Source organism: Pyrus communis, chromosome 7 (assembly GCF_041283825.1).
Source record: "Pyrus communis isolate YQ-2024b chromosome 7, ASM4128382v1, whole genome shotgun sequence".
Taxonomy (NCBI): domain Eukaryota; kingdom Viridiplantae; phylum Streptophyta; class Magnoliopsida; order Rosales; family Rosaceae; genus Pyrus; species Pyrus communis.
The window spans coordinates 23,698,478-23,718,630 of NC_142571.1; the positions used below are offsets into that span (position 1 = coordinate 23,698,478).

General features: G+C 41.7%; 4 protein-coding genes and 1 long non-coding RNA gene across 6 annotated transcripts; 3 read left to right on the plus strand and 2 right to left on the minus strand.

The window, feature by feature from the left end:
- Positions 1 to 815: 815 nt before the first annotated feature.
- LOC137734991 (protein RDM16) lies at positions 816 to 4,807 on the minus strand. Of its 2 annotated transcripts, none has more exons than XM_068474340.2 (6): positions 4,019 to 4,807; positions 3,110 to 3,391; positions 2,570 to 2,989; positions 2,290 to 2,481; positions 2,041 to 2,201; positions 816 to 1,959 (listed from the first exon to the last, which is right to left on the minus strand). In XM_068474340.2, the coding sequence occupies exons 1-6, from the start codon at positions 4,706 to 4,708 to the stop codon at positions 1,083 to 1,085; spliced, it is 2,622 nt and encodes an 873-aa protein (XP_068330441.1). In that variant the 5' UTR covers positions 4,709 to 4,807; the 3' UTR covers positions 816 to 1,082. The 2 variants fall into 2 exon arrangements, with proteins under 2 accessions (XP_068330441.1, XP_068330442.1); XM_068474341.2 differs by having other exon boundaries at positions 4,028 to 4,786.
- Positions 4,808 to 7,628: 2,821 nt separating this feature from the next.
- Positions 7,629 to 8,405, plus strand: LOC137734417 (uncharacterized). The gene has a single exon (XM_068473691.1). The coding sequence runs from the start codon at positions 7,629 to 7,631 to the stop codon at positions 8,403 to 8,405; it is 777 nt and encodes a 258-aa protein (XP_068329792.1).
- Positions 8,406 to 9,087: 682 nt separating this feature from the next.
- On the plus strand, positions 9,088 to 10,134 carry LOC137734419 (uncharacterized). The gene has a single exon (XM_068473692.1). It carries the CDS (start codon positions 9,088 to 9,090, stop codon positions 10,132 to 10,134), a length of 1,047 nt encoding a protein of 348 aa, XP_068329793.1.
- A 3,450-nt stretch (positions 10,135 to 13,584) lies between these two features.
- LOC148695919 (uncharacterized) lies at positions 13,585 to 15,900 on the minus strand. Its single transcript, XR_015964062.1, has 4 exons — positions 15,368 to 15,900; positions 15,129 to 15,273; positions 14,597 to 14,663; positions 13,585 to 13,812 (listed from the first exon to the last, which is right to left on the minus strand). It is a non-coding gene; the product is annotated as an uncharacterized LOC148695919 (long non-coding RNA).
- Positions 15,901 to 18,664: 2,764 nt separating this feature from the next.
- On the plus strand, positions 18,665 to 20,141 carry LOC137733883 (S-adenosyl-L-methionine-dependent methyltransferases superfamily protein). Its single transcript, XM_068473087.2, has 2 exons — positions 18,665 to 18,982; positions 19,365 to 20,141. The coding sequence occupies exons 1-2, from the start codon at positions 18,833 to 18,835 to the stop codon at positions 19,989 to 19,991; spliced, it is 777 nt and encodes a 258-aa protein (XP_068329188.1). The 5' UTR covers positions 18,665 to 18,832; the 3' UTR covers positions 19,992 to 20,141.
- Positions 20,142 to 20,153: the final 12 nt, after the last annotated feature.

Consider the following 20,153-nt stretch of genomic DNA (forward strand, 5'->3'; position numbering starts at 1 on the left):
AGCTAGGACTCCATTTCTGTTTGATTTTGGTGGTTGTGATACTGAACAATCATGCATTATGTAGCTTTAATGAAATGGGTCCAAGGATCAAACATTTGGCCTCCGTAAACATCTATGGATAACCAACACCCTATAGATACTACACATTAGTACAAGCACGAGTCCAGCTTTAACTTGACGCAATGTCAGTTGGCCATCTACTTAATTTCTCTCAACGGATCCTCCGCGTGCTGGGCGTACCTCTTCTTTGTGTCATTCTCGTGAGGGAACAGAACAACAAGTAAAGACCCAACTAGCCTGCCCAGGGCTCCAGGGCGAGGTTTATTTCAGAGAGAATGGTAAAGTGAGTCGAAAGGCTTCCGCTTCCATTCTTTGTTGGGGGTTTTCGGGCTTCCATTCTTTGTTGGGGGTTTTCGGGCTCCCATTCTTGGTTGGGGGATTTCGGACTCCTCGAGGATACGTGCTAGTTCATTTTACGTTAGTCAGTAAAGAAAATAAAATTTTAATGAAAAACTCACGGTACTATTCACTTTAACGAAAAATCATATTTTAACATTAAAAAATCAATCCTGATACTATTTACTTTACCCTTTATTTTGTTCTTATCATTAAAACTCAACTCACGGTACTATTCACTTTAACGAAAAATCATATTTTTACATTAAAAAATCAATCCTGATACTATTTACTTTACCCTTTATTTTGTTCTTATCATTAAAACTCAAAATTTTCAAACTCTTTTCATGAGTTTTCCTGCTTGCAGCAAAAGTCCGCACAGAAAAAGAGATGTCATGAAAAGTAAAAGTCAAAACGAATTACCCAACTCTCAAAGTTTCGACTTAATTACAGCATCTTGAAATGCAAAGTGTTCTCATTTAAGCAATCAATTTGTGCCAGCCATTGGACAGAATGGTTCACTTAAGATAGGCATATGCAACATAAAAGGTGCCGTATTAAGAAATCGCACAGGGCAAATTTTAGAACTACTACTCAGTTACCAAAATGTTGTAGCGAAGTGGCCACGTTGAGCAAATATAAGACAAGGAACACGGAATACTTCATCGAAGCAACATCTCCAAATACTAATTATCATCTTGAAAGTTGACCGCAAGATCCCAGTAATGAGCAACGCCAGCATCAGCATAAACCTTCCGGGCAGCAGCTTCAGTCATGCATTCATGAACAGAAAACCTATTGAAGCTCCGTCTTGCAACACTTCCTTGCCATACTAACACGCACTTGTTAGGAGGCTTGTCATCGTCAGCATCATCGTCTTCTTCCTCTTCTTTTACTGCCTCAGCCCAGTTTATGCGCCTAAGCATAACCTTTGCATACCTCTTGATAGACTTGCTTCCACCTTCAACAACCACAACATTAATACCATCTGATATCACACAAGATCCAGTCAGCCGGTTCTCTCGCGCATTAACATCTATCTTGAAGCGGGCCTTTGGATGTGACAGCTCGTTGATCCGGTAAACTGAGACGATGGTCTCCACGTTATTAGGGTCATCAAAAAGCTTCCTTTCTTTCTTCTCACGACGCTCGGCAGGAGTGAGCTTCCGTGCTATATTCCTGTCTACATGAGCTTGTTCACGTTCAGCAGCTGCACTCCGGATCTCCTTTTCAAGCCTGGTTGGATCTTGGGTTGCTTCAGAGCCAAGAACCTTCATCAAATTACTCATTTTAACTTTTGGCTTTGGGGGCTCAAGCAGGCCTTGTCTAATCATCTCCTGCCTATCTTTCTCTCTGGCCAGACGTTTCTGTGTTCGTAGTTTTTTCTGTTCCTTCTTGGTCAGCTTCAGTGGTTGAGGCGGTGGAGGAGCTGGCTCAGTAGGGGGCTCAATAGGTTGAGGATGCTCAATATAGATTGTGATTTTCTCCATCTTTAATTTATCTTCAGCTACTGTACCATCAACAACTTCCTTATAAGTACCAGAGTGCAACAGTGGCACATCCCTGACAAAATTAACAAGCATAGTTAGGGAACAAAAAGAATCATTCAGCTAACCACAGCAAATGAACAGGCAATCTACTTACCACCACTCAATTTCAGGAATTGGATCCTTTGGTTTTTCTTTGGTGATAACTCTCTCCCCTACTTCTATCAAATTTGGATTAATATCTGGCGCTGCCTTTGCCTTTGCAAACTGTTGCTGCTTTGCTCTTTGCTCTTTGGCTTGTGCTTCTCCAAATTTACTCTGTACAGAGGTGGGAACTTTTTTTTACAAAAAGACAGGTACATAACTCAAAAAATGATCAATGAGTTAAAGAGGCATCAATAAATACCTTTAATTTTATAAGCTCAGCATCTCTTGTCCATTTTCCTTCCTCTACAAACGCGAAACCCATCCTCTTTGGCCTCAAAAATTTTTTACTGATGCCCACGTCCGGATCAAAATGAGGATTCTCTTCAGGATCCACATCCAATTCAGGTTTTAGAATCTGGAATGCTTCTTTCTTCTGTTTGTTAATGTTGACCTGAAAAAGTAAGAAACATCAGACTAAATATCTAACAAAAAAAGTCCATATAAAATAAGGCAACTGTGACAGGTAATAGCTACTACACCTTTAGGGTACTGAGGTTGTTTGGTTTCGTCACATTCACTAAGTTTCCATGTTCATCTATTTCCCTTCCAAGAGCATCAAGACGAAGAACAGGGGCCTTAGTAGGCTTCTGCGGGGCAGCAACATCAGTAGCCACCTGTCCTGGAAATGAGTTTATGAGAGGAGAAAAATCAGGGTCCTGACGGAACCCCATCTGAGCAGCAAGTGCTTGTGCACGTTTTACAGCTTCAAAGTTGGGAACGGCTGCTGCAGATATGGGTAGGGCAGACGAGTCAAATGTTGCCACAGAAGCAGCTGTAGTAACAGCTGTTGATGGGGTCGGTGCGTGTAGCAACCCAGCAGTAGTAGCTGGTGGTTTCAGTCCCTCCTTCAATTCCAAGTTCTGGCTAGCATCTTTGCTTAAATTGCCTTCCTTCTTCAACTGTATGATAAGAGTAGTGGTAGTGCGTTTGTCCAAAGAAATATACGTAATTAAGATATAACCCTGAAATTTGTTGCACACAAGCATCATACATTAAAAAAAATTATGTGGATATATTACCTGGTTAAGCTTCTTCAGCTTCTCAGTCAATTCCTTCTGCTTCTGTAAAGTTCTCTTGATTTTTTCAACATCACCAAGAGACAGATTCGCACTTTTCCCAGCAGTTGAAGATGTTCCATCTGTACTAGATTTTCCATGAACCTCATGAGATCTGGTAATACTAACTCCCTTATTTTCATTTGTTGTAGGAATTGAAGATACCTTGGTAGGAAGGGGATGAATGGGAGCGAAAGAGGTCTCAGGCACAATCCTAGATGTCATAGTAGGTTCCATAGCAGCGCCCTGTAAGTGTTAAAATTAAACGAAGTTACTATGCATACCCTGAAAGATCTTGCTCATGGTGGAGAAAAACACAAATATGAAGAATCAAACAAAATGAAGGGATACATTTCACACAGATGGCCTCAGTCCTCAGCTAATGGAGATGACCTACAAAGGATATAAAGCATATAGGAAACTGAGCTATTTTCTAACAGTATTAAAGTAACAGCAGGTAGTTTGACCAACACATTCTGTTTATCTCTTACTCGAAAAATATAGTTTACTTCAACCTAAGTTGTTATAGAGAGCCGTATGGCTTCGAGTACGAGGGAGAAAAACAGACTGTACAGACCTATACTGGCACTATAACATACAATCACATGAAGCAATGGCGTAAGAAGGCACAATCCTTCTACAACATCAATTCCATAACTCAAACTATGATATCGAGCTGGGTTGGAAATTCTAGTTTCAAAAATTGAATCTTCAGATTCTTCATAGCAGTTTCATTAGTGATTAAGAGAATAACCTACACTATAACCTAAATGTGGAATATTTTCACAGGTTTTCGCAATTTCAGCATCAAAGTAACGCAATTATCAAAAGCAACTAAGAGTAAAACAAATAGTAAGCTAACATAAAACTTACATTACCCACCCGACCAATCCCATTTGGGGTGGCGGCCACGCTCTGGAAATTGCCAATATGATCATCCCCAACTTCTTCTTTCTTAACATTAACCTCGCTCGCATTCACATTCAATTCAGTTCTCCGTTCAACAACTTCGCCATTCTCTCTGCCCTCTTCCTCCTTTACTCGGCGGTCACCAAACCTCCTACTCTTTTTCTGACCACCATTCACTTCGTGACCATCTTCCTCGAATCGCTTCCTCTCTTTCCTCTCCCCCTCCGAAACCCTAGACCTCTTCTTATCTTCTAAATCATCACCCTCGCCATCTCGACCCTCACTCCTCTCCCTTTCTTTCCTCTTACGCTTCGATTCTTCTCGCTCCTCTGACCTCTCGCGCTTCGCTTCCCGATGCCTGGACCTCTCTCTGCTCCCTTCCCTCTCGTCCCTTGGCTCGCAGGACCGCTCACGGTGGTCGCGCGAGACATCCCGGCCGTCGTCGCGCGGCTCGCGCGACCGTTCGCGGCGAGATTTGTGGTCGCGGGGCTCGCGAGAGCGCTCGCGCTTGGAATCGCGGTCCGATCGGTGGTGGTGGTGGCGGTAATTGGAGTCCTTTGACGATCGCTTTTCGTCGGCATCACGGCTGCGATGTTTGTCGTAGTCTCTGTCTCGATCTCTGCGGTCGCGTTTGCTCGACTTGTCTTTCTCCATAGCTAGGGTTTCCAAGTTTCTCACTCTTATCTCTCCCTCCAGATCGGGTTCAGGAGGATGAATTGGGCAGAATGCAACGGATACGATTTATATGTTAACAAAAAAACTCGATATTATTAGAATTATATCTTTATACTAAAAAAATTAATTATGTTACTATTTGTTTTACATTTTATTTTGCCATTTTCGTTAAAATTCAAAGTTTTCAAATTTTTTTTCATTATTGTTTTTTTTTGCAATAAAAAAAACTTTATTATAATCCACCTGATAATATACTTTTAATGGTTGGATTATTTGTTCAAATCATTAAAAGAGTAATTTAATTATCAACGATTACACTTAGTACAACAGTTTTAATAGTATTCATCTTTGTATAAGTGAGAAGCGTTTAAGTTTGATTCTCATCAAATGTGAATTTGAATCCAATTATTAGTAACCTATTGTGAGGCTAAGCTCACCCCTCCCTCTCATTGGCGTAGATAATTAAAAAAATGGTAAATTACACTTTATCACCTCAGATTTAGGATCGATTTCAATTCCTTACAACATCTTTAAAACATTTCACTTTCATACCTTAAGTACTATTTTATTTCAATATAATACATCCGTTCCATTTTTCATCCATTGATCCGTTAAGTGCTAATGTGGCAGCCACATTTATGCCACGTGGCTACCAAATGTTTGCCACATGGCAAAAAAAAAAATTTAACTTTAAAAAAAAAAAAAAACCTTAATCTTCTAAATTTAAAAAAAAAAAAAAAAAGGTTAGAAAATCCAGATCCCATCACCCCCCCCCCCCCGGGTCGAAGCATCATCATCTTCCATTCGTCCGCACCCATCCTCCACCACCTCCTCCGCACCCATCCTTCACCTCCTCCGAACACCCATCTTCCCCCATCCCCAACGCAAGCCCAACCTGCAACCCAGAAAGAAAGAAAAAACCCAACACACCCACCCTCGCACGCATCATCTTCCCTCCTCTACACACCCCACTCCTTATTGGGGAAAACAGAATCTGGGTTGCAGGGAAAGGGAGATGGGTTTTTTTTTTTCTTTTGTTTTCTGGGTTACAGGTAGTGGGTGCGGAGGAGGAGGTGAAAGATGGGTGCACGATGGATTTGGGGAAGACGGGAGGGGGAAGAAAGGGGTGGGTTGCAAGGAAGGGGAGTCGGGGGAAGATGAAGATGTGTTTTTTTTTCTTTCTTTTCCTCTCCTCTTCTTCTTCTTCTGGGTTACAGGTTGGGTGGGTAGGGATTGCGGGTTCAGCTTTTGTTTTTTGTTTTTTTATTTTTATTTTTTTTAATTATTTTTTTTATTTAGAAGATTAAGGTTTTTATAAAAAAAAAATTAAATTTTTTTTTGCCACATGGCATAAATGTAGTGGTCACGTCAGCACTTAACAGATCAATAGATGGAAAATGTAACGGAGGTATTATATTGAAAAAAAATAGTACTTGATGTATGAAATTGAAATGTTTTAAAGATATTGTAAGAAATTGAAATCGACCCCAAACCTAAGGCGGTAAAGTGTAATTTACCCATTAAAAAAAGTAAAAAATTATCGATTGTGATATTATGTGATTTTTAGTATATAGTATAAAGTATCATCTTTAGCATTTTTTATTAATTTGATATTGAAAAATAAACTTTTCTTAATTCTTTATTTTTATTACACTTTAAATTGACTTGAAATTGACCAATTTAATTTTAACCAAAAAAAAAAAACATTTAGCACCTCAAAATATTTAATTAGCTCGCAACTCCTAACACTTATTATAGTCTTTGTAAATACTAATTATTTATTATATGAGTAATGCTAAGCAAACCAATTATTTAGATTAAATTTTGTAAAGGGTAATGCTAGGGGGACTAAATTTGTTTAAAAAATTATATAAACTAAATGACATGTAAGTTAGCATTTCTCATTATACTAAACTTACTAACTCTCTTTTTCTCTCCCTGGTGTGAGAGTGTTTGCTCCCTCGTGAGTTCCGCCTCTGTGCGCGTGGTTTCAGGTTTGTGTTCGAATCTTGTGTTTTGTGCTTCTTGGGTTAAGCTCTTGGGGTTTGGTCTGTTGGGTGGTGGGTATTCTGTAACTCTGAGAAGAAGGAGGTTTTGTGTTGGTAGGGACTAGGGTTCGGAAAGGGATTGGGGCTTTTCAAATTAGGTTAGTTTTTTCCTTGTGGGCTGCAGGGGTGTTGCCTTGACCTGTTTGGGAGCTTTTTTCTGTTAATTTGGGGCTGTGGGTCTGTTGCGTCTCGTGGGTTCAGAGATTGTGTTAATTTCTGTGGGGGGTGGGTAACTGTCTTTCTGGAAAATAGATGGGGGTGTGATGTAAGGGCAGGGTACGGCAAGGGGTGGGGTTCTCAAGTTAGGTTGACTTTCTCGCCGAAGGGTGTTGGGGTGAATGCTTTGAAGTGGCTGGGGGTAAAAATTTCAGTCAATTTGAGTTTGCGTGGGCAGGGTTGAGGTGTTGGCAAGGGGTGGGGCTTCTCTATTTTGACTGCTATTCTGTTCAAGGGTTGTTGGGATTGCTGGTGGGGCTTTTGAGGGGGTATTAAATTCGTTTCATTTAGGCTGGGGGTGGGGGTTTGCAGCGGCTGAGAGGAGTTTTGGTGGGTGGGGAGTTATGGGGAAACTGCCAAGGGGGCATCTTGGAAATAAATACAAGGTAGATCGGAACATTGAAGCGAGGCACATAAGGGGTCTTTCCCAACAAGTTTGATGTACCAGAATTAAATTTGGCCGGTTGGATGCATTTATGAGGATTTTAGTGATGAGGTGTATATTTGACCAAATCGAAGAAAAGAATCAGTTGGTAAACTGGGTGGGTTTTATGTACGGTCTAAGGGCGATTTCAGAAAGTCAAGGGTTCTCTACGTATCAAACTGGGCGAGTGTGGCAGCAGTGTTACAAGGAGATGGCGAATAGTGGGGTGGATGAGCTGGTGGTACAACTGAACCAGACACTGGAGTTATCGACTATGGAGCAGGGAGTTAAATTGGTTGGGAAAGTCTTTACGCATAAAACATTGAACAAGTGGGGAGTCAGGAATATCCTCAGAGCGGCTTGGAAAGAGTTGGGTGAGGTGGAAATAAAATGGGTAAGGGAGAATGTCTTTATTATATCGGTCAAAGATGAAAGTGTAGCCTCAAGAATCATTGAGCAGGTTCCCTGGGCAGTGATGAAGAAGGTGTTCTCTGTTGTGAAATGGCCTCCGGAGCTCGCTCTGGAGGAACTGGTGTTGGATGATGTACCTTTTTGGGTTCAAATTCGGGGAATACCACTGGGTTTAGCTTCTCTAGAGAACATTCAGCGTGTAACCAAAGAGGCTGGGAAATTTTTAGCCATGGAGGATCCCGGTTACGCCAGAGGATTTGTGCGAATAAGATTATTAGTGGATACGGAGAAGCCGTTATTCAAGGGATGCTGGATTATGAGGGATTCAAATAAGGAAACCTGGGTGGAATTTCGGTATAAACGGCTCCAAGATTTCTGCTACAAGTGTGGGCGGATAGGACATATCAATACTGAATGCTCAGCGGAGATGTCTGGAGAAGGGGTGGTGGCGTATGGAGAGTGGATTAAGGCGCCGCTGGTAAGGGATGTGGCGATATCTACGAGAGCGGAGCCTGTGGGCAGGGGGAACGCCGGCAGGCCGGTGCGGTGCGCAGACCTGGCATCACGTCTGCTCTGAATCATGGCAGTCTACGGGCTTCGATTATGCAAGGAAAGGAGAGTACTCAAACCATGGAGATTGGGGGAGCATCTAAGAGTCACGGCACAGGTCAAAAGAAATGGCGTAGAAGAATGCGGGTGGAGGGAGAGGAGACGTCGTCATGCTCTGTTATGGAAAGCTTAAAAACAACGGGGGATGGACTGTCGGGCGAGTTCCAGGGGGTCGACGACAATCTGTCCGACTTGGGTGTTGACCCACTATGGGGCAGTAAAAGAAGTGGGGAATCGCAGGATATGGTGTTAATTCAAGCTCCACTGAAGAAACTCAAGGGCCCGGACACGGAGGAGAACTGCCAAGACAGGGTGGCAGAGTTATAGAGGAGATTAAACTTTAAGGAAGGGTGCCTAACTGTGGAACGGGCGGTCTTTAAGGCGGGTGCAAATAAGGAAGACATAAGTGAGAGTCATGGAAGATAGGCAGTAATGGAAGGGGGGTCGGACAGTGCTACAGGAAGGATGGTGACAAGGAAGACGGGTTCGATGGCTCGGGGCGGTGGCGGCTGGCCTTCAACAACCGCAGGCCAGCCATGAGTTATATCTTCTGGAACTGTCGTGGGCTGGGGTCGGACACGACAGTTAGGGCTCTCCATGGGCTCATTCGAAAAAAGAGACCCTCTATGATCTTTTTATCCGAGACTAAGATGAAAGATCATAGAATTATTGGGGTAAGGAGGCGTCTGGGGTATGCTCATGGCTTTGATGTTGCGCCAATTGGAAATTCTGGTGGGTTGAGCTTGTGGTGGGAGGATAATTTGGAGGTTAGTATTATCCTTTCGTCCAAACATATCATTGATGCTGTGATGAGAGTTAAAGGGCAAACGCAATGGTGTCGGTTTACGGGTGTTTACGGGACTTCGTATAGAGCTGAGAAAAGTATGTACTGGGAATGGATGGTTAACCACTTTACCCCCACGGACATTCCTTGGATTTGCGGCGGGGACTTAAACGAATTCATGTGGGATCATGAGAAGTCTGGAGGAGTTGAGGTTTTGTACAACAGGCCTAGGTTTCTAGAAGAGTTTATGTCTTCCTCTCTGTTGATGGACTTGGGCTTCCAAGGGCCGACCTTTACGTGGAGAGGGTTGAGAATAGGGGAATGGGTGGAGGAGCGGTTAGACAGGGTCCTGGCGAATGAGCAGTGGCAGCAACTTTGGCCGAACTCCCTTGTTATGCACGGTACGGCTATTGCTTCGGATCACTGCCCAATTATTCTCAATTCTAATCTTGAAGGGCCGAGAGGAAGGAAGATGTTCAGGTTTGAGGCGTTTTGGGTGGCGGAGGAAGAGTGTAAGAATTTAGTGGAGAATTGCTGGGAATGTCGGCATAATGGCAGGTGTGTGGATAGATGGGTGAGATCTTTAAACGACTGCCGTAATCGTTTAAGTAGGTGGAATCGCACTAAATTTAAGGGGCGGGGCTGCAGGATCCAAGATCTTCTTTCCCAGTTAGATTCTCTCCAACGAGACTGGGGTCCAAACTTTGATGAGATAAGGGAGATATCTAGGCAGATTGATGAGTTAAGACTCCAAGAGGAGAGTTATTGGTGCCAGAGGTCGAGGGTAAAATGGTTGAGAGAGGGGGATGCTAACACTCAGTTTTTTCACTCTTCAACCCTTCAGAGGCGGAGGAGAAATAAGATTGTGAAGCTTAGGGCTGAGAATGGGAACTGGGTGGATCGTCCGTCTTAGGTGCGCCAATTGGTGGATAATCACTTCATTTCAGTCTTTAGCTCGGCCGGGAGTCGTACCTGGGGTTCGCTGCTAGATTGCATTATTCCCTCGGTCTATGTAGAAATGAATGAGGCGCTAACTGCGCCGGTCACGGATGAAGAAATAATGGAGGCTGCTGTGCAAATGGGAGGTCTCAAGGCTCCTGGCCCTGATGGTTTCCAGGGCGTCTTCTATCAGAGTTATTGGGAGATTGTGAGGGCAGATGTTTCGGATCTGGTCAGAGAGTTGTTTCTGGACTCTGCGGGTACAGGTTTGATAAATCAGACTCACATTGTGCTGATTCCCAAAGTCCCTAATTCGGAATTTGTGTCGCAATTCAGGCCTATCAGCTTATGCAACTACCCGTACAAAATTCTGTCAAAGATTCTTGCTAACCGGTTGAAGGTATTTTTACCAAATATCATCTCTCCTACCCAAAATGCGTTTGTGGCGGGTAGACAAATTCAGGATTGCATTGGCATAGCCCATGAGATGTTTCATTATCTGAAGGGAAGGAAAGCAAGGAATCGATACGAAATGGGTATTAAACTTGATATGCAGAAGGCGTATGATCGGGTTGAATGGGACTTTCTGGATGCTGTTATGGAAAAAATGGGGTTCAGTAGCAGATGGAGATCGATAATTAATGGATGTATTTCGTCTGTGAAGTTCAATGTTCTCCTAAATGGGCAGGCAGGGAAGACGTTTGCGCCCACACGGGGTCTCCGTCAGGGGGATCCTCTTTCTCCTTATTTATTTATTTTGGTGGGGGAGGTTCTTTCCAAACTTATTCAGAGTGCGGTGGACAATGGTAGGTTGGAGGGTGTCAAGATGGGCGGCTTTGGACCCATGATTTCTCACTTCTTCTTTGCTGATGATACCCTTTTGTTTTTACGGGCTGATATGAAAAACTGCCGGAATCTGAGGAATTTGCTGGACAATTTTTGTGAGGCATCTGGGCAGAAGGTTAATTTGGTGAAATCCAGTGTTTTCTTTGGGGCAAATGTTCAGAAGGTGAATGTTGATCAGATGGGGAGTGCTCTTGGTATGGCGGTGGTAATCAATCCGGGGACATATTTGGGGGTTCCTGCTATATGGGGTCGTTCGAAACAGCGTGGTCTTGCTTATGTGAAAGGGAGAATAATGGAAAAGCTTCAAGGATGGAAGCAAAGTACTCTATCCCGTGCTGGCAAGGAGGTTTTAATTAAGGCTGTTATTCAAGCTATTCCGGCGTACCCCATGAGCATTTTCAAATTCCCAGCCGCTGTTTGTCAGGAATTGGATGCGCTGGTGGCTGGATTTTGGTGGGGTTGCAAGGAGGGAGCCCACAAGATTCATTGGGTATCAAATGAGGTTTTGGGTTTGCCCAAAGACTTGGGAGGTTTAGGCTTCAGAAATTTTCAAGAATTTAATGATGCTCTGCTTGCTAAACAGTGTTGGCGGTTAATGACTGAACCGGACTCGTTGTGGGCTCAAGTGATTAAGGCTCGTTATTTTCCCCACTGCTCGATCTGAGATGCGAAGAAGGGGGGTCATGCCTCTTGGGCGTGGGGCAGCCTCTTAAGTGGCAGGGACTTAATCAGGGAGGGTTCTCATTGGCAGATTTTGGGTGGTCAGGAGGTGCGGGTGTGGCAGGATAGATGGCTTCCTTCCTTACCCCTTGGTCACCCGGTGCCGGTTGGACAGGTTGCGGTTACTCCAAGTTTACGGGTCAGCGCGCTTATCTGTCCGGAATTGGGGCGGTGAAATCTTAGCTTTCTACAGCTGTTCATTACAGGGGAGGCTATGCAGGCTATTGAGGAGACGCCTCTTGGGGATTTAAGTCGTAATGATAGGCTTATCTGGGATCTGAGTAAGAATGGGTGTTATTCGGTCAAGTCAGGCTACAGATGGTTGCAAAGAAGATCGATGGCTGTGAGGGATAAGCGGCAGCTTTCTGTTCGAGAGGTTCCCAAGGCGTTATGGAAGGGGATTTGGAAGCTGGAGGTGCCCCCCAAGTTGCGACATTTCTTGTTGCTTACTATGCATAATTGTCTTCCTACTCGGGATGCCCTTTTCCGACGGAGGTCCTCTCAGGTCTCTACTTGTCCTATTTGCTGCTGCCATGATGAAACTATTGAGCACATTTTTCTTTCTTGCTCTTAGGTCGCACCAATTTGGTTTGGTGGGGCATTGGGTTATAAAGTGGATCGTCTGTCTCTCCCTGATTGGTTGGAATGGATTCTGGCGGTCTTCTCTCCGAATTTTTGCATCTCTGGTGATTCCAAATGGAGGCGATCTTATATTGTCTTTACTTGTTGGTGTATTTGGAAGGCTCGCTGTGATTTTGTGTTCAACGGGGTGTCCATTAATCCTTCTAAAGTCTTGGCTGCTATCTCTGCGGCTGTGAGCTCGTTTTTTGGTGCAAGGGCTATGGATGGGGCTAGAAGAGGGGGCGTCAGCATGAGGGTTTCCTCGGATGCGCGGTGGTGTGCTCCGGCCTTTCCTTTTGTGAAGATAAATGTGGATGCTAGCTGGTCTAAGGCCTCTAAGAAGGGTTTTGTCGGGATGATTGTGCGGGACATGGAGAGCAAGTTTGTGGCTGCAGCGCAGTATGCTATCAAAGCTCCGTCTGCGGCTGCTGCGGAGGCTTCTACGCTGTTGCATGGGTGCCAATTCGTAGCAGATTTGGGTGTAAGGTATGTCATTCTGGAATCGGACTCCCTTGAAGAGATAAATTGTCTCTCTAGCTCGCTGTCCATGGGTAGTTGGGAGGCTTTCCCCGTGCTGGCTCGGGTTAAGCAGTTAGGGGGAAAGTTCCTTGATTGCCGATGGTCTTGGGTGCCTATAACTGCTAATGGCGTGGCTCACGAGATTGCGTCGTTTGGTTTTACGGAGATGTGTGATGTTGTGTGGGTCGATAGGCCCCCATCTTCGTTGGTCTATGTGTTGAATAATGACGGACTCCCTTGTCCTCATTAAGTTGGGCGTGGTGGTGCTGGGGGTGACGCCTCTTCTAGGTGGAGGGGTCCTTGTGTTTTATCCCTTGTCACTACTTGTTATTGTATTAGTGATTGCCTCTCTGTAGGCCTTTTATGAAATGGGTTCTGGGCGTTCAAAAAAAAAATGACATGTAAGTTAATGAATGGTTAGTACTTAAACGTTGAAAAACGTGTTTAATCTTATTGGTGGCATATCATTTAGTTTGCACATTTTGTCTACAAATTTAGTTTCCCTAACATTATCCTTTTGTAAATCATATAACGTGTTTGTTGACAGTTGGATTATAACTTAAACATTGATTAACGTGTTTGTTTTATATTAGAGAAATGTCACATGATTGAAAATTTTGATTTGAAAATTTAGTTTGACACACCCCAATCGAAGTCAGGGCATGTTGGCCATCACGTGAGAATGACGTAACCATGTGCACAATGCGGAAGCTAAGAATAATAATAAAGGTACGAATAAATAAAAACCAAGTTATACACTAAGTAGATAATAAACAAGTGCAAGCGTAAGTGTGAAAAACAATATTCAGAGCACAAAAGACCTAGTGCAGTACAGAGGAACAAACACTAAATAAACACACCCAGAGGTGGTCCTACACTGGTGATAATCTGTTAAATATGCCGTGAATTCCTCAAGAGCCACCAAAAGAGCTATCCAAACTAAAACCTGGAGGGGCGCAAAACAGAAAGTTTGAGTGAGTAAAAACAAAGCTTTTCAAAATCATTTCATTATCAAAAGTTCTAACCCCTCGCCGTAAAACCTATATAGGTTCCCAGAAAATAGAATATACCCATATATAGAAAACATGCTCAGAAATATGCCATGTCGAATGCCTCTACATCAAATGTAAGTACGCAGGTAATGTCAATCAATGTCATGTAATCTGTCAGCCGGAGTCATCTAACATGACATGTACGGCTGAATTTAGAGCTCAAATCTCTAACTCACTAACTATACATGCACACGAGTCGGAACCACTTAAAGTGGTCTGTACAACAGGACTGGGTGTAAATAAATACGCTCAAGTGCTACGATCACGTGAAGACTGGGCGAATAATCGCGGATCACATACGAGTCGAAACCACCTATAGTGGTCTGTACGACAGGACTATGCACCTAACTTAGATCCAAGATGAGCGTGTGGTGCGGAAGGTGAACATCACGTGAAGGATTGTGCCCTACTCTGGGCGGGAGCACTAACACCGAGGGTACATGCTATGAGCTCACTATGCATCTCAACTCACTACTAAACACAACATAAACCATAACTTACATGTGCGTCCGCAACACCAAACATATATATATATATATATATATATATGCAACTACTAATGCATAATTAAATAGGCAAACGCAAAACATGGCATTTAAAACATATAAACGTTTCATTTCATTTTCTGGGAAAATCACAAGTATATAGGTATATACAGAAAACCAAAAGCCCACTCACTGGTATGTAAAATGGTCGTAACCCCCTTGCCTCGAGTGACTGCGCCCGTCCTCGGGATAGGTCACACCTATATGCGAAACAACTATTAAAACGTTAATTTAATGCACATAACCCAAACTAGGTAATAACTTCTCATACAATGCTCAAATAGAGTGTGTGAATACACCAACGTGATCTACTCAACCTCACGAACATCCCCATATTTTTAAAATAATTTTTCGACGCCGCACGCACCCTCATGCGCCGGCCAAGGCACAACCACACGCACCGCCCACGCTCAAGCACGAGCCTGGCACACTTATGGCAGCAGTTAACGCCCTCAGGAATATTCCGTTAACTCTAACAAGTTCCGTTAAAGTTAACCTAACGCCGTTAGGAATATTTCGTCGTCTTCTCCGGCCAACCTCCGGCACCATCGCCGTCGCCGGAAAGCCGGGAAATTTTCTAAACTTAATTTCTCACTCATTTTTCACCCAAATTTCACGAAATTGGTACCAAAATGAAGCTTACAACTAGAGGAACAAAACCTTACCACTTTCAAGCACTAAAACCAACGGAATCTTGCAGGAAAAACTTCACCAAATCCGGCCAAACTTGCAACTCACGATCCCGACGTCCAAAACCTTCAAACTAACCACCCCGAGCTTCCAAAGGACCTCACCAAGCTTCCTACAACCCTAAAATTCCCAAAAACACATGATTTTACGTGTGCATGAACAGTACCCTGAATTGAACATCTCGAGTTCGACGGGAAAACGTAGGATTCCTTACCTGAAATGGGTATGGTTGAACTCGTATGAAGCTCATGAACACAAAGGTATGATTTTCTTCATTGATCTACAACGTTTTCAAGTGTTTTGGTCTTGTCCGTACACAAGTGTAGAAGAAGAGAGACAAAGAGAGAGAGAGGCTTCGGGATAGAGAGAGTCAACAGGAGAGGGTGATGGAAATGAAGATGGATGTGTGGGTAAGATGAAACCAACCAAGCACCCAAAACAACCACACAAACAACAATTATCCACTAGGGGCAAAACCGTCATTTTACCCCTACGGTGCAAAAAATCTGAGACAGGCTGTCACATAGTCTACATAACATCACCTTTATTATACAATTTTAACATGGAAAAATTAGTATCCGGTCTCTAGTTACTAATGTTCATTGACTGAAACATTATTAGTTATCAGTTACATAATTTTTAAAATAAAGGTTAACAATTGATTTAGGATTTTAATACTCACACAATTATTAAACTCTTAACTAATTTTCAATTCAAAACATCTCTAAAATAAAATAAAAAATAGAATAAGTTTCTACCCATTAGTTTTTATAAAAAGATTTTCAATTTTTTAATCATATATGTACCCATTAGTTTTTATAAAAATAGAATAAATAAACCTTTCTCAGCAGACAAATTCTTCACGTTACAGTTGGAAATGGGTTCACCAAGGATCCTGGCAATACAAATTATAAACAGAGAATACAAAACAATTACTTACCATCAAAGCCAATAGCAAGCAAATAAAATAAAACAATCTTAAAGAACTTACCCATCACAGGTCTTGAACAATGCACAAACATAGAAAGAAAGTTAGGGGCTGCCATTAGATTGGAGAGGAGATGATCATAGAAAGAAAGTTAGGCGCTGCAGAGACTGAAAAACAGTTGAAAGGGGGTTAGGTTTCTCCTTTTCTTTTGACTGAAAAACAGATGCTCTCTCTCTCCTCTCCCAGGCTGCGTCCCCCCACCCCATCTGATTGTGTTAGGTTTGGAGAAATTCAATTCACTTGCTTGCTGCAGCAGCAGCAGGAGAACTGCTATAAAGCATTGACGGGGGGTCGTAGGTTTGGAGAAATTCAATCCACTTAACTACAGAAATACTACAAAGTGTCTTACCATAAGGTTTATTTGTTCAAGCCGGCCAAATTAAAGTTTTTTTTTTTTTTTTTTTTTTTAGTACATTGATATTTTTACACAAGGGAATGGGGAGTTTGGCCAAGTCACATAATGACCAGGATATCGAATTCATCATCCACGATATTTGTACCTAAAGCCTCTCACTTCTAAATGAATAGAAATACCATCATACCATAATATTGAGTGGCGCCAACCAAATTAAAGTTGTCTTGGCAGGAATCACTCCACTCCAAGCTAATCTTCAAAGAAACTTACTTTTCACTAGCACGTATCACCATTGATACATTAATTAATCGTTTTACAGAGTTGGATATTTTCAACGTTAATTATGCATGAATCAGGATTCTCGCCGAATCCTCTTTGTGAAGATCCGGAGAATTCGTATCTCGTGTCTGTTTATCGTACATCGTGCGGTCAAAAATCATACAGTACTTGACAAAAACTGATCGCACAATGTACGATGAACGGACATGATTCACGAATCTCCAAGATTCTCACCAAAAAGATCCGACAAGGATCCTGTTGGATTATGCATGGCTAAGGATTGAGTCATGGCTTTCTCTCGGATGGAGAGGGAGACTAAGAAGGACAGAGATAATGATGGGACAGTGACCATGTATATCTTGCTTAAGAAAAATATCCTGTTAAGCAGCAAAGTTATGCAGGTAAAATTTATTAATCAGATGATTGAGATAACTATCTTCCTCTCCTCTCCTCAACTCAATGTTAAATAAGTTCAGGACAATATTTTTTAAAGAATAGAAAAAATATTACTTATATAGAGTGTTGAGAAGTATAAAAATAATATGCAACTCAATAATAGGTAGTTGAATTGAAACAATATATTTGCAATTCTAAATATTCTAACGTGTGGTTTCTCAGCTTCAAACAATAAGGAAATCATTTTATATTCTCAGATTTTATATTCTCTTACAAAAGGGAAATCATTTTTCTTCTTTAAAATACACAGTAATATATTTACAGTACAAATTAAAAAAATTAAGCTAATTCACATTATGGACCAATCATAAGAAATTAGTATCGAACATTTTATACAAGAGAGTTGAATCTGAGGCCTCTGCAAGCTAAAAACCTTTTTTTAAACAAATCTAATTGAACAAGTTGAAATTAAATAAAACTTCTAACCTCATATCTAATTTAATCTCATCCCGCCTACCCCTTTAACTATCTAGTTCGTAAACCTACGTAAACGGTAAGTTAACAATCCTAAATTGAGTGTTGTGGCGACACAGAATTCAATTATAATATATAATCAGTCGTGAAAGATTAAAGCAACGGGCAGAGGATTTGATAAGTGGCGAACAGCTGGGCCCCAATTGGTGAGGGGCAGCAGCCGCAAAACGATAACTTTTTGGGGGATTGCGAGCCGTTCGATTTCTAGGACGTTGGTGTTCAAGGATCCAGATTAAACCCCTTTTTTTGGCAATCTTTATTAGATTTTGAGATAACTGTTCATGTATATATTTTTTTCTCAAACCCAACGGTAAAAAAAATCCAAAGGCTAAAATTTGAATCCAACAATCAAAATAATAAAATAAATTTTTTAGAACAGATTATATTAATCCCGCAAACTTAATATATCGACATTAAGAAAAGTACATAATTTGGTTGGTATGAGTACTGAAGTTTGGTTGGTTGGTTTATATATTAAAACTTAGTTGGTGTGTATTGAAGTTTGATTAGTCGAGTGGTTAGTCGTTGTGATTTGTACGGTTTTGAAAATTTTTTGGGAATGTAATTTTTTTTTTTCAGGTTAAAACATTCATAAAATCAAATTAATATAACATAACTCAAAGTTACAAAAAAAAAAAAAAACAGATAATGTTAAGGAGACCAAAATTTTAAACTAAATTTTGTAAATCAAATTATTTGGTTGTTGATGATTGGATTGTTACTTAAGTGTTGATTAACATGTTTATTATTTCCTATTGGTAACATATCATTTGGTTTACAAATTTAGTTTGAAAATTTGATCTCCTTAGCACTATCCAAAAAAATTAGAGTTAAAACTATTCCACAATAGTTAATACATTTTAGGTCACGAAATTAAAGGCTTGAGGGTTGAGTGACATTCATTGTTCACGCAAATTATGACTTTTAGTGGAGCTAAATGACATATTTAAGTTCGTGTACATGAGTTGGAATTGGTGTTAGTGAACTAGCATCCATCAGGCTTCTCTGTCACTTAGTGTTTAGTGAGAATCTCTTCGTTTCGTACAGAATACGGAGATATCAAGCACCATAGATCATCAGCACAGCTGGCAGGCAGCAGAAATTAGGAAGATCAATCGAACTGTGAAATGGCAGGATTGTTTGACAAGCAAGCAGATCTGTACTTGGATTCCAGGCCAACTTATCCGACGGAATGGTATTCCAAGCTAGCAGATCTCACCCCTCACCACACTCTCGCTTGGGATGTCGGAACCGGCAACGGCCAAGCCGCTGTCAGCGTTAGTATTACAATTCTCCCCTCACTCACCATTTGTCAATTTGTGGGATTTCTTAGACTTGAATTTTTCCTCACACTAGAGTTGGAATTCCCGTAAATTTGAGTAATTTAGAATATTATTTGATCGTATTTCTGAGTATAGTCAATTGGAAGAGAGAGCCCATGATTCTTTAAAATATTATTCATCATTTTTCTTTCTAATGTGAGATTTATGCTTTTAAAATATGCGATGAATGTTTCTTTCTCTGCATTTAAGTTCAAATCCCTCACCTTTTCCGTAAATTAGAGCATATTAAAATATTGCTTTGTCAAAACAAAAGAAAATTTGGTATTTCACATGTACAATGGTTGCATATATATATATGGTTTGTTTTGTTATACAGGTTGCTGAGCACTATGAACAAGTAATTGGAACCGATGCGAGTGAATCACAGTTGCAGCGTGGAATGCCACATCCTCGTGTTCGATATGCCCACACACCGTTAACCATTACAGACGACGAATTAATACCATTGATCGGGGGCGAAAATTCAGTCGACCTGGTGACTGTGGCTCAAGCTGTGCACTGGTTCGACCTGCCAAAGTTTTACAATCTTGTTTCGCGGCTTCTGAGAAAGCCAGGAGGTGTGTTGGCCGTTTGGTGCTACAATGACATTGAAGTTTGTCCGGAATTTGATCCTATTATGAAGCGATTTCATGACACAACCCTGCCCTTTTGGGACCGTAACATCCAGTACATCTTTGATGGTTACAAGACGCTTCCATTTCCTTTTCAGAGTGTTGGTTTCGGATGCGAGGGGAGTCCATTGCCGCTGGACATTCCAAAGAAGCTGTCGTTCCAAGGGTTTTTGAACATGGTAGGGTCATGGTCTGCAGTCGTTACAGCCAAACACCAAGGCGTGGATTTGTTACCGGAAAAGCTGGTTAAAGAGTTTTCGGGTGCTTGGGGTGGCTCTGAATTGGTCAGGTCGGTCACCTACAAGGCTTTTATGCTTGCCGGAAGAGTTTAAGGTGTAACCTTGTTAGGAGTAAGTACGTATGTGTGGTCATCAGTACTAGACTACTTACATCCTATGATTGTATCGATACTGAATGCATAAGTCTGGAATCTTGTTGCTCTTGAAGTTAAATTGAGTATAAGGTTGAGACTTGCACTATCATTCTTGCATTTC

Excerpts from the sequence above, each read along its gene's own strand:
- LOC137734417 (XM_068473691.1), top strand. The coding sequence starts at position 7,629 with ATGGCGAATAGTGGGGTGGATGAGCTGGTGGTACAACTGAACCAGACA.
- LOC137734991 (XM_068474340.2), bottom strand. The coding sequence starts at position 4,708 with ATGGAGAAAGACAAGTCGAGCAAACGCGACCGCAGAGATCGAGACAGA. Across the intron at positions 2,990-3,109 it reads AGCTGAAGAAGCTTAACCAG|TTGAAGAAGGAAGGCAATTT; the intron begins GTAATATATCCA and ends CTTATCATACAG. Across the intron at positions 2,202-2,289 it reads CTGAGCTTATAAAATTAAAG|AGTAAATTTGGAGAAGCACA; the intron begins GTATTTATTGAT and ends ACCTCTGTACAG.
- LOC137734419 (XM_068473692.1), top strand. The coding sequence starts at position 9,088 with ATGAAAGATCATAGAATTATTGGGGTAAGGAGGCGTCTGGGGTATGCT.
- LOC137733883 (XM_068473087.2), top strand. The coding sequence starts at position 18,833 with ATGGCAGGATTGTTTGACAAGCAAGCAGATCTGTACTTGGATTCCAGG. Across the intron at positions 18,983-19,364 it reads ACGGCCAAGCCGCTGTCAGC|GTTGCTGAGCACTATGAACA; the intron begins GTTAGTATTACA and ends TTTGTTATACAG.